Here is a 16,898-nt window from a genome sequence, read left to right as displayed (position 1 = left end):
GAGGGGATTTATGTCTCAGCCTCGACTTGGCCGCATGTTTAAACCCACTTGTAGTATCAACTTGAGGGGATTTTTTCTTTCGGCCTCTACTTGGCTGCATGTTCAGGAGTCTTAGGCCATACATGATATCTAAATTCCCCTTAATTCTTTATTTACTTCCTCCACTCCATCTGGAACTCTTTTAAAAGCACGTTCTTCACCACCGAGATAGATTCACTTCGACACTGATAATTCCCCTGACTGGTCTTGTGTAAAGGTTGAAGCAAAACAACTTTTTCATAAACCTGCTATCTCACTTTCTTTACTAACCAACTATCTGAGCTGCACCTTAATGGGCCCACACTCCTCTTAACCTGCTCTGGTGACAGATTAAATCACCGCACATAAGGAAGAAAGAGATGTGATGTGTGGTTACAAGATGGTCCATGTGGCACAGAGGGAGATGTAAATAGAGTTAACACTGTTCGGAGGATGGTACAACACAAACACAAACAACATGTGGTTGCGGAGGGAAAGCACAGCCAAAGGTACGACGAGGGGTGGAGGTGGAAGGGAACACGGACATTGCGAAATGGAGTTTTTCACATAAACAGCAACTCCACCAATGGAATGTGGTTTATAACTCAAACTAGACACGGGTTAGTTCAACTAAAACTAGATACGGGGCTCAGGAGAGCCAGAAAAGAACATCTTTTTCAGCTCAAGTCTGAACTCTCAAACCTGTCTCCCACCTCCAAATCCTGCTGGTGTTTAGTGAAGTCTGTTTCTGGTGTATGCGCCCCCTCCCTGCCCTCCCTTAAGGCCCGGTCACACCTTGACGTTTTAGCCAGCGATGGCAACGTATTAAAATGTATCTAAAACGCTGGCTTACGTTGAACTTTTGATGTTTTTTTTAAAGATTCGGACGTATTCATAGCGACTTGGTCTTATGTATAACGCATTGGTAACTACACAGAACGTTTCGTTGTGTTATAGATAACTTATACCAACGAATGCTGAACCTGTTGTCGGCCTACACAACCGATGCCCAACGATAGTCTAACTCAGGCATAGCGCGTTGCACGCATCGCCGACGATGCCGTGACGTAGCCTATTAAAAGGCTGACGCACAACGATTCAAATCATAACTGCCGTAGAAATGGAAGGGTCAACATCGCGGTCACACCTTGGCGATCTTGCCAGCGTATGCCGACGTAACAAAAAGTGTCTAAAACGTTGGGGCACGTCGAATACGGTATGGGTAAGTTTGGTATGCGCGAGTAGAATGCTAAATATGCTATCATAAGTCGTAGTAAGTAGAGTACGTCAAGAAATTTTAAACATGTTCAAAATTTTACGACGTACTCGGCGTATGACACATTCCGCATGCGATGAGGATAAGTTTTACACACGATATGCGGACGCTTACACACGTCCACAAACGCTACTTATAAGCTACTCATAAGTCGAAACACATCGCGGTAATGTCTTTTTTACGCGAAACTTATTTCTAACTTATGTTTGACGTGCTTTGAACCAATTCTTTACGTAGTCCCAACACACATCGACGTATGTAGACGTATTCCAATGACGTCTTCCGGTCGACAAAAAAAAAAAAATGAATGTGTTTCTAGCTTACAACTGCCATATAAAGACGTGTTCCCAGCGGTTTTGGGAATTGGTATATAAAAATGCTGCTCATAAAAGGGGAACCCAACAGTGTTTTCGAGTCCTTTTTGAGTCGATGTCCATGTCAGCAGTAACAGTATCAGTATCAGTAACAGTATTCGTATTAGTATTAGTATTAGTAGTAGTTTGTTCATGTTGGCAGTAGTAGGTGGGTGTGAGGGGGAGGGTGTGGGTTATGATGGATCGTCCTTGCGTCCGCGTGTCCACGGGTAGGTTCATAGGCTGCCACTCAACGATTTAAATGGCTGCATCTCCACTATTGAAAGTAGATGCTTGCGCTCAACAATTGGATTTTTTTTACACTCAACGACTTTTAAACGGTACCACTCAGCTATTTTCATTGTTTACAATGAACGATTTAAATTGCTGCCACTCGCCTTTGTTTTTTGACGCTGGGGTTTGGAAATTTTAATCGTTTCTATTGAACGTGTTAAATCGCTCAAACCCCACTATTGAAAGTAGACGCTTGCACTCAACAATTGGATTTTTTAACACTCAACGACTTTTAAACGGTACCACTCAGCTAGTTTCATTGTTTACAATGAACAATTTAAATTGCTGTCACTCGCCTTTGTTTTTTTTTGTTTTTTTGACGCTGGGGTTTGGAAATTTGAAACGTTTTTCTGAACGTGTTAAAACGCTCAAACTCGACTATTTTAAATAGACGCTGCCGATGGACAATTGGAATCATAGCCAAGCTAGACATCGAAGTGTGAACATCCTCGTCATGCCGAAGAAAAGTTTGAAGAATGCTGCAAATAAGTGTCCTGGCCGTGGCCGTGGACGCTGACGCAAGGACGATCCATTATACCGACGTCTTTCAGCCTATGAGTAACTTAAAAGTAACGTCTGTCGATGTGTGGCAACGATCGCGTAACGTGCCAACAACACGTTAATCATAGGTTAGAAATAAGTTTCGGGTACGCTAAACATTACCTCGGCGTGTCTCAACTTATGATTAACTTACAAGTAGCATGTGTTGACGTCTGTCAACGATCGCAGACCGTGCATACAACTTGTGGCCAGCGTAGCGGAACGTGAGTCATACGCCGGCATACGTCCTGAAATTTCAAGCATGAAAAAATTTGAGGACAACCGAAAAGTACAACGTTTAAAGCCAACGTACAACGACGTATGGCAACGTACTACGACGTATGCCAGCGTGCTCTCAATGTTATCAAAACTTACCCATAACGTATTCAACGTGTGCCAGCGTTTTAGAAAAAAAATTCAAAAAAAAATCGGCATACGTTGGCTAAAACGTCAAGGTGTGACCGGGCCTTTAACTCAAATGGCTGCACAGCTGATACCACACGTGAAAAAGCTGAATGCCTAAACTCCATATTTGCTTCTAAATCTTGTGTCCAAAACCCATCACTTTCTGTACCCACCTAACCCAGTCGCACCCAACTGTCCCTGGACTCTGTATCCTTTTCTCCTGACAAGGTGGAGGGCTTGCTGTTAAACCTCGACTCAGATTCTGAAACCAGTCCAGACGGCATCAGCCCACATGTCCTAAAAACCTGCTCCTCTGCTCTTGCTCTCCCTCTCTCTGTTCTATTCACCCTCTCATTTGCTCAAGGTCATCTGCCATCTGCTTGGAAATCAGCAAACATTACTCCTTCACGTCAAGAGAGTTGTGTGGTGGTAGAGGAGGTTTGGCAGTAGGATAGCGTGAGGGGAGGGGAAGGCAACACGAGAGGGGAGGAGGGGCAACGTGAGGGTGGGGAAGGCAGCACGAGAGGGGGGCAGCGGGAAAGGGGGGAAACGTGAGGGTGGGGAAGGCAGCACGAAGGGGGGGAGGGGCAACGTGAGGGAAAGGAAAGTGAAGTCAGTGTAAGGGGAAGGGAAGGTGGCGTGAGGAGGGGGGGCAACAAAATGCGCCCAAATAGCAACGTTTTCTTTTTATTTTTAATGCTTTTTTTCTTTTTTAAATATATAACTGTGCGGGAGCATTGCAAAAAAACCGAGCTATCTACCTGGCAAATTCAAAACGAAACTGTCAGTCCTTAACAGGCCCCTTAACAGAGAGGGGCGAGAGCGGGAGAGGGAGAGGGGCGAGAGCGGGAGAGGGAGAGGGGCGAGAGCGGGAGAGGGAGAGGGGCGAGAGCGGGAGAGGGAGAGGGGCGAGAGCGGGAGAGGGAGAGGGGCGAGGAGAGGGAGAGGCGAGAGCGGAGGAGAGGGGCGAGAGCGGGAGAGGGGAGAGGGGCGCAGAGCCGGGAGAGGGGAGAGGGGGCGAGAGCGGGAGAGGGAGAGGGCGAGGCAGCGGGAGAGGGAGAGGGGCGAGAGCGGGAGAGGGAGAGGGGCGAGAGCGGGAGAGGGAGAGGGGCGAGAGCGGGAGAGGGAGAGGGGCGAGAGCGGGAGAGGGAGAGGGGCGAGAGCGGGAGAGGGAGAGGGGCCGAGAGCCGGGAGAGGAGGGAGGGGGCGAGAGCGGGAGAGGAGAGGGGCGAGGAGCGGGAGAGGGAGAGGGGCGGTGCAGAGCAGGAGAGGGAGAGGGGCGAGAGCTGAGGAGAGGGAGAGGGCTGCAGAGCGGGAGAGGGAGAGGGGCGAGAGCGGGAGAGGGAGAGGGGCGAGAGCGGGAGAGGGAGAGGGGCGAGAGAGAGAGCCGGAAGCAGGAGAGGGGCTGAGAGCGGGAGAGGGAGAGGGGCGAGAGCGGGAGCGGGAGAGGGAGAGGGGCGAGAGCGGGAGCGGGAGCGGGAGAGGGAGAGGGGCGAGAGGGGGAGCGGGAGAGGGAGAGGGAGAGGGGCGAGAGCGGGAGCGGGAAAAGCAAAATAGGGAGAGGGGCGTAGAGCGGGAGCCGGAGAGGGAGAGGTAAAATAAGAGCGAGGAGCCGGGAGCAGCAAAATAGGGAGAAGAAGAGAGGGGCGAGAAGAGCGGGAGCGGGGAGGGGAGAGGAGGAGAGGGCTTGAGAGCGCGGGAGCGGGAGAGGGAGAGGAGAGGAGCTGAGAGCCGGAGCCGGAGAGGGAGGGAGAGGAGAGGCGAGAGCGGGAGCGGAAAGGAGAGGGAGAGAGGGAGAGGGGCGAGAGCGGGAGCGGAGAGGGAGAGGGAAGGAGAGGGGCGAGAGCGGGAGCGGGAGAGGGAGAGGGGCGAGAGCGGGAGCGGGAGAGGGAGAGGGGCGCAGAGCGGGAGCAAGGGGCGAGAGAGGGCGAGAGCGAGAGGGGCAGAGAGAAGCGGCGAGAGCGGGAGAGGGGCGAGAGAGAGAGGGGCTAGAGCGGAGAGAGACAGAGAGGGGCGAAGGAGAGAGGCGAGAGAGGGGCGAGAGAGGGAGCGAAGGAGAGGGGCGAGAGAGGGCGAGAGCGGGAGCAGGAAGGCGAGAAGAGGGGCGAGAGTAGAGGGGCGAGAGCGGGAGAGGGGCGCAGAGAACGAGAGGGGCGAGAGCGGGGAGAGGGGCGAGAGCGGGAGAGGCGAGAGCGGGAGAGTGGGGCGAGAGCGGAGAGGGCGAGAGCGGGAGAGGGGCGAGAGCGGAGAGGGGCGAGAGCGGGAGAGGGCGCAGAGCGGGAGAGGGGCGCAGAGCCGGAGACGAGAGCGGAGAGCGGGCGAAACAGGAGAGGGGCAGGCTCAGGAAGAGGGCAGGCTCATATTCTTATTATGGCCATATATCTTATTATAAATTATCTTATTAACGAGAAGCGGAGTTATTCACATACCAATATTCGGCGAAGATGCAGCGAAGCTTGATGCAACCAGAAGGGCGAGAGCTGGAGACATCTTATTGATGCGAGACCGGGAGAGGGGCGCAGAGCGGGAGAGGGGCAGGCAGAGCGGGAGAGGGGCGCAGAGCGGGAGAAGGGGCGAGGGCAGGAGCGGGAGAGGGGCGAGAGCGAAACGAGATGAGAGGGGCGAGAGCGGGAGAGGGGCGAGAGCGGGAGAGGGGCGAGAGCGGGAGAGGGCGAGAGCGGGAGAGGGAGCGCAGAGCGGGAGAGAGGGGCGAGAGCGGGAGAGGGGCGAGAGCGGGAGAGGGCGAGAGCAGCGGGAGACGACGGGCGAGAGCCGGAAGCAGAGAAGGCGCAGAGCGGGAGAGGGGCGAGAGCGGGAGAGGGGCGAGAGCGGGAGAGGGGCGAGAGCGGGAGGGGAGGAAGACGAGAGCGGGAGAGGGCGAGAGCGGGAGAAGGGTAGGCAGAGGAGAGAACGGAGAGCGGGAGAGGGGCGAGAGCGGGAGAGGGGCGCAGAGCGCAGGAGAGGGCAGAAGCAGAGCGGGAGAGGGGCGAAGCAGCGGAGAGACGGGGCGAGAGGGGCGAGAGCCGGGAGAGGGAGAGGCGAGAGCGGGAGAGGGGGCGAGAGCGGGAACGAGGCTTGAGCGGGAGAGGGCCAGAGCCGGAGAGGCTGTCGTATACCACATCGAGGAGGCCGAGAGCGGGAGAGGGTGAAGCAGAGAGCGAAGGAGGAGAGCAGAGCATGCGGCCTGAGAAGGGGCCAAGATACCATCGGAGAGAGAGCGGGACGAGAGCGGGAGAGGGGCGAGAGCGGGAGAGGGGCGAGAGCGGGAGGAAGCGAGAGCGGGAGAGGGGCGAGAGCGGGAGAGGGGCGAGAGCGGGAGAGGGGCGGGAGCGGGAGAGGGGCGAGAGCGGGAGAGGGGCGAGAGCGGGAGAGGGGCGAGAGCGGGAGAGGGGCGAGAGCGGGAGAGGGGCGAGAGCGGGAGAGGGGCGCAGAGCGGGAGAGGGCAAGGCGAGAGAAGCGGGAGAGGGACGGGAGAGAGCGGGAGAGGGGGAACGAGAAACGGGAGAGTGGGCTAACAGAGCGGGAGAGGGGCGAGAGCGGGAGAGGGGCCGAAGCAGAGCGGGAGAGGGGCGAGAGCGGGAGAGGGAGAGAGCGGAGAAGCGGGAGAGAGAGCGAGAGCGGGAGAGGGGCGAGAGCCGGGAAGAGGGGCGAGAGCGGAAGAGGGGGAAACGGGAAGAGAACGAAGCGGGAGAGGGGCGAGAGCGAGAGAGGGGCGAGAGCGGGAGAGGGGCGCAGAGCGGGAGAGGGAAGCGCAGTGAGGAGGGAGGAGAGGGGTGAGGAGTGAGGAGGAGGGAGAGGGGTGAGTGAGGAGAAAGGGAGGGAGAGGGGTGAGTGAGGAGGGAGGGAGAGGGGTGAGTGAGGAGGGAGGGAGAGGGGTGAGTGAGGAGGGAAGGAGAGGGATGAGTGAGGAGGGGAGGAGAGGGGAGTGGATTCCTGCTGATGTGATGTCCAGTTTAACGGCACACACATTAATGATTCACCCTGCCTGTGAAAAACCGGGATGATAGTTTATAGCTGGGTCGGGATTCAAACCCAGGATAGATAGCTTAGTGAGAGCATGCACACTACTCAGCTATACTGCCACGATGTTCATGAAACCTTTCAATTTTTTTTTATTTATATTTATGGATGCCAAAGTGATGGGTTGTATAATGAAAGAAGATTGTACGGAAAGGGGAGACCTGGTGGAAAATAAAATTGTACATTTTCAGGAAGCCAGCCATCGCCCGATACACCGCAGAACAACGCGGGGCCAATGGAGGCAAGGGTCCCCTGAACATTGTTCAAGTCGATCAACATATAGTAGTCAGTGACAGCGTGAATATTGTAGAGCGCTCGTGAAGTGGCTTAAGTACTCAAACGAAATGGCTGATAAGGAATGGCTGGCTTGGTAAGCGATTCGCGATCACTGAGCAGTCATATTAAACACACAGCTCCCGGAGACGCCCAAAATATCCAACTATGCCCGACTTAGACAAACGAACACTTTTTAGCAGTTGGTACTGCTGCTATGTTCAACTCTGCAGCTTAAATGTTGTAATTCGGCTTGGTTTAAGAGATTCTCGAGGTGATGGCGTGTGCATAAATGAAATAAAGCCACGAATGTTGGCGTCTCCGGGCATCTATAAGCATTGCAATGTACCCAGCGATTTGGAGCTATGATGAACAAGCATTCGATAATACGAGTGAGGAAAGTGAAAAAAAAACCTTTTTCGTAAATAAATCGTTTGGGCCTGTTCCAAGCAAGGCATAGTTGAGGAGGCCAAAAAACATGGTGGCAACAGACCCCCGGCGAGGTAACAGTCGATGAGCCTCGAGGGAAAGCGTGGTGACCGAGGATCACGCGATGAAGGCTATAATTAAATATGGCCGTTAATTATTTTCCAAAGGGGTGTTTTAATTTCCCCAAACACCTAATTTTCACTCATACACTTCCTTGGACTTCCCTTGATATGCTTGCAAAGTTTGCGGCTGCTCGATTTCATGGTTTTGGAGTTATGGAGGAGACACTCACCAACTGACATTTGTGAGTGCAGATTATGGATTAGGTGAAGTTGGATGACCGTCATACACTGTGTTCACGAAGTGCCCTGTTGCTGTCTTTGAAAGTTTGTTGTTCACCTCCATCCAGGCTGGAATCCAGGCATTGAACTTGACCCAGTTTTCCTCTTTGTGATCATGGCACTGGGAATTGCAGTTGTCATCAGTGCATTTGTCACCTTGATCTGGTTCTTGAAATCACGACAACACGTGGGTTTCCACCGAATCAAACAAACAGATGATGACATGGTAAGAGTTAAACCTCGGCAGTCTTTTCTTTATGATTATTTGTTTGAAAAAGATTATTAGAATGGGTTCTGAAATGGTCGCAGACACCGAATAGCTCTGTTCACCTTCTTATCGAGTCATCCCCCATCGGTACTCACAATCTTTTCTCGTCTCATTAACCCCCTTCAAGCACACCCTTTCCCTTGCAGGTCATTGTGTTTTCACCCTCTGCCTCCTCTCAGCTTTCCAATTATTTGTTCCGTTGCTCTTGAATCCCTGATTTAACCTTGCAGTTCTTTCAGTCCCAATTGATGTATCATGTTTATAAATGATATTTCTGGGTGACCACGTGGCATCAAACTTTGTTGTGTCCATCCCTTCTCCTCCCCTAACTCTCTCATTTTTCCCCTCACCTATTCTTCCTCGAAGTGTCCCTCCACCCTGCTCTTGTTACCTCCACCACCGAAGAGAGGCGGACATCATGTCGTCCTTCCAGTTTGTCTGTCTGTCTGTGAACAGGATATCTCAAAAGGTTATGGACAGATTCGGATGAAACTTGGTGGACATGTTGGGTGTGTCCCAAGGACAAACTGATGAGATTTTGGTGAAGATCTGGTTCTGGATACTAGAATTTTAAAAGTGATTCACAATCACAATTGAAAGATCGGGCCAAAAACGATGTCACGATGCAACACGCTATCTCAAAAAGTTATGAATGGATTCGGTTGAAACTTGGTGGATGAGTTGGGTGTGTGACGAGAGAGAATTCATTCGATTTTGGTTCAGGTCCGGATGCAGATCCAGCCCATCAGTGGAATACAAAACGTAAACTGTTCAGACTGGCGGAGGTAGCGCTCTACTGAGTGCTGTTTTGGTGATATTCTGTGTTCTATATCAGTATAGTCCTTCTGTTCTGTTTAACAAGCTCAAATGAGCTAAGATCCTCGTCGTTAATGATGACGTCATAAAAACGAATATGACATCATAAAAACGAATATGACGTCATTGTGATGTATCAGGTTTGCGATAAATTATCTGTGCTAATGCCCGGCTTGAATCCCCCAAACAAAATTCAAACAGCTTGCCTAGTTTCGGAGATAATGGTATAGGCGATTTCCATTAGCGGCGATATTATGACGTCAACTTTTTTTCTCGGAAGAATTTCCAAAATCGGAGATGGTTACTGTCTGCGCAGGGTATTTTTACATATGTATGGCAAGTTTCAGGAAGTTTCGATGAAAACTGTAGGCTGTGAAACAAAAAAGTCCACAAGAAGAAGATGAAGAACAACAACGTGAGTAAGACTTAGAGATCCCTCCACGAGGATCTAAAAATTCAAGATCTTAGCACTTCAATGAGCCTCAAATTTGAATAGTAAATAAATCAATAAACAAGGAAAAAAACGACATAAAACGTTGTAGCCCCCGTTGTTTTAGTAATTTTGCTGCATGGAGTTAAAGGGCTAACCCATATTTATTTTCAACTAAAATGGCCGCCAGTCCACAAGTCGGCCATCTTTGATCAGATCATAAAATCAAGTAAGGTGCAAACGTATCCCATCATGTGCTGTGCTTGCGCCACATTTGAACAAAATCAGATCACGTATGTCTGAGACATGGTTGGGGACATGTTTAAGTAACAAAATGGCCACCAGTCGGCCAAACTTGATCTGATCTGGAAAACAAATGATGTACACACTGTATGTAAGCCATCACTGCTTATCTGTGTGCCAAGATTGAACAACATCGGTAAATGAATGTCCGAGAAATGGTTGAGGACGTGCTCAGCGTCGGGTTTTTTTAACAAATTAAATGGCCGCCAGTCGGCCATCTTGGATCTGATCTCAAAAAAACAATTGACGTGCAAATGTTTGCCATCATGTTCGTCTTTGTGCCGAGTATGAATAAAATCGGTCCATACATGTCTGAGATATGGTTGCGGAAGCAAGCACGCACGCACGGACATGAAAACCGAGATCAAGTCCATACGCCCCCGTTTCAAACGAAGTCCAACAGGGGGCGAGCTAATAAACATGGACACCGACCGTGCCTTCAGAAAGTATTCACACCCCTCGACTTTTCTCACATTTTGTTGTCGTTACGGCCTGAATTTAAAATGGATTAAATTAATTTTTAAAAAAATTGTCACCAATCGAGACAAATTACCCCCATAATGACGAAGTGAAAATGTGTTTTTGGAAATTTTAACAAATTAATTAAAAATTAAAAGCTGAAATGTCTTGCATCAACAAGTATTCAACCCCTTCGCCATCACGCTCCAAATTGAGCTCGGGTGCATCCAATTACCTTTGATCATCCTTGAGATGTGTCTACAACTTGATTGGAGCCCACCTGTGGCCAATTCAATTTAATGGACGTGATTTAGAAAGAAACACACCTTTCTACACCAGGTCCCACGGTTAGCAGTGCACGTCAGAGCAGAACCTCACCCGGTAAGTCCAAGGAACGGTCCATGGGACTCCGATATAGAATTGTGACGAGGCAGAGATCTGGGGAAGGGTATAAAACAATTTATAGAGCGTTGAAAGTTCCCAAGAACACAGTGAGCTCCATCATTAGGAAATTGGAAGAATATGGACCTACGCAGACTCTGCCTAGAGCTGGCTGTCCAACAAAACTGAGCAACTGGGCAAGAAGGACCTTGATCAGGGAGGTGACCAAGAACCTAATGACCACTCTGACAGAATGACAGAGTTCCTTGGCTGAGATGAGAGAACCTGCCAGATGGACAACGGTCTCTGCAGCACTTCACAAATCCAGGCTTTATGGGAGAGTGGCCAGACGGAAGCCGCTCATGAGAAAAAGACACATGACAGTACGTCTGGAGTTTGCAAAATGGCACGTGAAAGATTCTGAGAGCATGAGGCAAAATATTCTGTGGTCTCATGAGATGAAAATTTAACTCTTTGGCCTGAATGCAAAGCACTACGTCTGGCAGAAACCGAGCACAGCTCATCACCCATCTAACACCATCCCCATCGTGAAGAATGGTGGTGGCGGCATCATGCTATGGGGATATTTTTCAGTGGTCAGGACTGGGAGACTTGGAAGGATAGAGGGAATATCGAATGGAGCCAAATACAGACAAATCCTTGAAGAGAACCTGCTTCAGAGTGCAAACGTCCTTAGACTGCAATGAAGATTTATGTTCCAACAGGACAATGACCCCAAGCATACAGCCAAAGCAACACTGCAATGGCTTCAGAACAAGAACGTGAAAGTCCTTGAGTGGCCCAGCCAAAGCCCTGACTTGAATCCCGTTGAGAATCTGTGGAAAGACTTGAAGGTTGCTGTTCAGCGATGCTCCCCATCCAACTTGACAGAGCTCGAGCAAATCTGCCAGGAAGAATGAGAGAAATTCCCCAAATCCAGATGTACAAACTGTTACAGACATACCCAAGAAGACTCAAAGCTGGAATCGCTGCCAAAGGTGCTTCTACAAAGTATTGACTTGGGCCGGGGGGGGGGGGGGGTTGAATGCTTGTTGATGCAAGACATTTCAGCTTTTCATTATTAATTAATTTGAAAAAAACTTTCTAAAAATATGTCTTCACTCTGTCATTATGGGGTATTTTGTGTATATCGGTGACAATGTTTTTTTCATTTAACCAATTTAACATTAAGGTTGCAAAACAACAAAATGTGAGAAAAGTCAAGGGGTGTGAATACTTTCTGAAGGCACTGGAAGTAGATAAATAAATTAGGCTTGGGTTCTCTGTCCAAAATCTCCCTCCTATTCCAGCCTGTGGAAAGGAGAGGGATGTGACGGGGAACATGGGGTATACAAGATGGACATTACAGGGACTTTCAGGAAGGAAAACAGGGAATTTGAAGGAGGTGGGTTTGGGGTGGATTAAGTTGGTAGAAGATATTGAGGTTTTGGATGGGGGAAAATAAGAGGTGGTGGTGAACAACTGTTTTGAAGGCCTGGAGGAAAGAATGGGATTGAAGTGAGTGAGGGAGTTTATTCCAAAGGCAGAAAAAAAGAGGAATGAAAGAGTGAAGGTGAGCAGTGATTCGTGATTTTGGTAGTTTTACCTGAAAAGGGGTTGTTGGCTTTTGGGCTTCATCATCGTCATCGGGTCATCGTTGAGCGCCCTGCGGAAATATGGTGGAGACAAATCGCAGACAGAGCAGGAGGGGGGGGAGGGGCGGAGACCGGAGAGGAGACGGTAGAAGACAGAAAGACCACCGACCTGCCTGCGGTGAGAGAGTGAAAGGCCCAAAGACTCAGCCTCATCGCGGTAGATACCAATGATCCTAAATGCCTTGATTTTATAGCATGAAGTAGAGAAAGGCGAGAGGCAGGATCACCAGCCCAGAGAGGAGAGCAGTACTCCATCATGCTGCGGACGAAAGCTTTGTACGTGGTCAGGAGCTCAGGTTGGTGGAGGAAGGACTTTGCACGACGGAGGATTCCCAGTCGGCAACTGGCTTTGGAGGTGAGGTTAGAAATGTGGCTTTCCCAGGAAAGATCATGGAAGATAGCGAGAACCAGAAGCTTGAAAGGAAGGGCTTCTTCCAGAGGATTGTTGAGAACGTAGATGGGGGAGTGGGGGGTGGTTCCAAACAGTCCTTTCTGAGAGACGTCGTGAGAGTGTGAGATTTGTCCGGATTGAAAGACATGTTCCACGTGTTGGACCAGTTTGTGATTTTATCCAGATCTGCAGTGAGCGAAGAAGCTGCTGTGGCTTGCCGGTCTGAGGGATGACAGATGATATGACAGGGGGTGGAGTCATCAGCAAAAAGATAAAGAGGATTTTCCTGAGAGTTGGAGAGATCGTTGATGAAAACCAGAAAAAGAAAAGGGCCCAGAACCCAGCCTTGAGGAACTCCAACTTGGACAGGAAGGGGGGATGAGAGAACTCCATTTAGGGCCACACGTTGGCTGTGACAGGAGAGGAAGTCTACAAGCCATGAGTGGAGATGGCCTTGGATACCATAGGAAGAGAGTTTGGTTAGCAGGGCAGGGTGCCAGACCGTGTCAAAAGCACACGATATGTCTTGGGATACGGCTCTGATTTCATGTCCGGCATTGAGGACCTCCATCCTTTGTTGGGAAGCAGAAGCAGCATATCCAGGGTCAAGTGACCTGGTCTGAAACCAAATTGATGATGGGAAATCAAGCCATTGGAGAAGAGGAAGGATTTAATGTCTGAAGTGATGATGGATTCCATAACCTTGCTGATGATTGGGAGAAGGCTGATTGGTCTGTAGTTCTAGAGATCTGTTTTTGCACCTTTATTATGCAGGGCAGTAATGTTTGCTTATGTCTAAGCAGATGGCAGATGACCTTGAGCAAATGAGAGGGTGAATAGAACAGAGAGACGGTGAGCAAGAGCAGAGGAGCAGGTTTTTAGGACACGTGGGCTGATGCAGTCTGGACCGGTTGCAGAATCTGAGTCGAGGTTTGACAGCAAGCTCTCCGCCTTGTCAAGAGAAAAGGACACAGAGTCCAGGGACAGTTGGGTATGATTGGGTAAGGTGGGTACAGAAAGCGATGGGTTTCAGACACAAAATTTTGATGCAAACACCGAGTTTTGGCATTCAGCCTTTTCACGTGCGGTACCAGCAGTGCGGCCATTCGAGGATAAGGGAGGGGATGGAGGGGGGACATACACCAGAAACAGATTTGATTAGACGCCACCAGGATTTGGAGGAGGGAGAGAGGTTTGAGAGTTCAGACTTGAGATGAGAAAGATGTTGTTTTCTGGCTCTCCTGAGGGTAGATACACACTTGTTCCGAGCTTTATGGAAGGAACTGAGATTACCCTCAGTTGGGTTTGCTTTCCATGAGGCAAAGGCAAGTTGTTTCAGGACAACTGCCTTGCCACAAGCTTCAGTGAACCAAGGGCGGGAGGAAGGGGAGGACAACTGAAGACAAGAGGGGATAAATCTGTACATGAGGGAGAGCAAGTTTCTTTGTAAGAATTCCCAGGATGAGTTGATGTTGGAGAAAGTAGCGATAGGAGACCAGTCTATAAGTTTGATGGCTGCTTGGAGACCCTGCCAGTCGGCTTGAGTGAAATGCCAGACTCGACGGCGGTGAGGTGGTTCTCTGATAATAGCCAGAGAGATGTCCACTTTGACAAGGACGTGGTCCGAAGAACCGATTAGAGCGAAGGAAGAACAGCAGATATTTTCAGGGGAATTTGTCAAAATCAGATCCAGAAGAGATGGAGTGCCATTGGATGAGATCCGGGTCGGGAAGTTGACCCATTGAGTCAGTCCCAATGAGTCGCAGAAGTCTGTTGCTGAAGCGCAATGGCAGGTGATAGAGGTACCCACACCTCGCCAACTGGTATGATGACAATTGAAGTCACCACATATGAGGAAGCACCACATATGAGGATGCTTTGATGCCCATGAAAGTGGTCAGAGCAGTCTTACTGGACGTTCTCCTAACATTCGGCACCTATCGCTGGTCCATATTCTGTCAGTGGCATTTGGGGTCCTCACCTTGACTGACTGGTGAATTTTATTCGTGTTTCTAAACAGTGTATAGCCCTCGATGGCATCATATCTGCTGTCCTCACATTGGAGGCTTGTGTTTTTGAAGGTCGTCATAGTACCAATCCTGTTCCTAAATTGCATGAATGATGTATCTTCCTCTTTGGAAAGCACACAATATCACTTTGCACATGTGTCCTTTCTCTCATGCCAATCACAGATTGGCTGAAACCACATCCCTAGCTGCTGAAGTGGAAAAAATAAATTGGTCATCACTTGGAATATGTCATTCAATAACACCAAATCCCAAATACACTGTCTCTGTCTCAAGACCATAAGGCTATTCCCCCAATCAACCTCTGGCACATATAGAATCTTTGCAGTTCCTTGGACAAACAATCTGTTGGCCTCTAGAACAGGAACGCATCTTCAAAGTGTTCCTCAGAACAAAGTCTTTGAACAAATCTCAGATCCTAACGATGTGTAAGGTCTTCATCCATGGTGGTGCGATGGAATATGGCTTTCCTCTGTGGCCTGGTGCTCTCACACCTCACCTTGTGTCCTTGAAAATGGAGGAATTGGAGGAGGACAAGAAGAATTCAGCAGGAAGACAAATAAATTTTCTGCTTTTACATAATTTGTTCAAAAAAGTTGCATCCATGACATCATGTTGTATAATTTCACGAGTTGTTGTGTTTCTAATGATGTTGTTAATTATCTTGCTAATATGAAATATCTACTTATCTCCCCATCCCTCTTTTCTCAGGATGAACAAATGGAAGATGATCCATTCAACCATTATCACAAATAGAAAAAGAACTTAAGTTAGCTCACCAGCTCGCTTGGATGTTTGGGTCTTCGTGGTATTTTCAATATGCCGGTCATGGTTATAGTTAAACAATTCTAGAGAGGAAGAAAGGAAAGGGTAGGAAGTACGGGAACATACATCGTTGAGTTATTTTATCAGGTTATAGTTCAACAATTCTGGGTAACATACATCGTTGAGTTATTTTATTAATGAATGTCGGTTGGATGAGAAAATGGGGTTCCATGGGGATGAAACTCTTCTTTGTGGAATCACTGAAGTTACAATGACACATTTGCATATTCCTTCAAAAACGATTCATTGAATCTTCAGCTTTTTGTTGGTCACATGAATTATCAATGCTCTTATTACACTTTATAAAATGTTCTTTGTGGAGGATTCCGTTTGTGTCCATCTTAGTCACGATTGGTGGAAATGACAAAGGTGTGACGGAGCAAAGGTGGATGAAGAAAACCTTAAAATCACCCCCAAGCCACCATATTAATCATATTCATTCGTGCTGACGATTTCAGGCTTGTGAAGAGGCATCTAATAAACTCAATACAAGGTGCGGTATATCAAAACATAGGGGCAATACCCCTTGGGTGCTCACCTGCTAGTGGCTGGAGAAGATAACCAGGGAACCACTGGAAGGCGTGGATGACCCACAAAATATATAATGGAGAAGAAAGTAAATGCCTATGGATTTTTTTTAATGTCATGAACAAACCTTGGTACATCACGGGTGATGAAGGTTGTGATTAAGTTTCATCGAAATCTTATGTGTAGTCTCAGAGAAGAAGTTGCAAGTATTTGTGAATGAACCGATTGACTGACGGATGATGCGCCAATCCCAAAAGCTCCCCGGTACTACATTCCAGGTGAGCTAAATAAAACAAACATCCCATGGAAAAATTTCCATGAAGGCGTTAACACACATCTACAGGGTCGTAAAAACCAAATCCAACTTCTTGATCCTCGATAAATTTTAAAATATCTGGGATAAAAATAAAAGTCGAAATGAATTAGATGGTATTCATAGAATTCACACCCCGTGCAGTTTCGAGAAGGACTTGGTGCGAGCCGACTCTTTTGTCACCAAACCAACTCAAATCCACATAGCTTTGTCATAACTCGTCCACAACTTTTTGAAATACGATTGTACGAGGTTTTTAACCTTCTCTCTCAAGTTTAGAAATCTGGCCCATGTTGACATTTTGACCGCAACAATAATTAGTGGTTGATTTCAGTAACCTCATGTGCAAATCCTCTTCAAATTTCAAGTCAATCAGATTTTAAAAAAAGACAATTTTAGAAATTGGGCCCTTGTTGACCTTTTCGCCTATATTGACCTCAAAATAATTGGTGGTTGAATGAAATGAGATGATGTGAAAATCTTGTTCAAATTTCAAGTGAATCGGATGAAAAATGAGGATTTCAGAAATTTGGCCTATGTTGACCTAAAAGTA

At 48.6% G+C, this 16,898-nt stretch overlaps 1 protein-coding gene across 1 annotated transcript in view; it reads left to right on the top strand.

Annotated features, from left to right (window-relative positions):
• Nucleotides 1-15,828, top strand: part of LOC147029261 (uncharacterized) — a 31,960-nt gene extending 16,132 nt beyond the window's left edge. The window contains exons 3-4 of the mRNA XM_085880189.1: nucleotides 8,018-8,175; nucleotides 15,391-15,828. Coding sequence (XP_085736315.1) covers nucleotides 8,018-8,175; nucleotides 15,391-15,435 — 203 coding nt within the window. The 3' untranslated portion in view covers nucleotides 15,436-15,828. The remainder of the gene's footprint in view (nucleotides 1-8,017; nucleotides 8,176-15,390) is intronic.
• Nucleotides 15,829-16,898: the final 1,070 nt, after the last annotated feature.

Source organism: Eptatretus burgeri, chromosome 4, assembly GCF_056783735.1.
Source record: "Eptatretus burgeri isolate ZD-2024b chromosome 4, Ebu_testis_v1, whole genome shotgun sequence".
Classification (NCBI taxonomy): Eukaryota; Metazoa; Chordata; class Myxini; order Myxiniformes; family Myxinidae; genus Eptatretus; species Eptatretus burgeri.
Note: the sequence above shows the minus strand (reverse complement) of the source record. Positions and strands in the feature narration are given on the sequence as shown.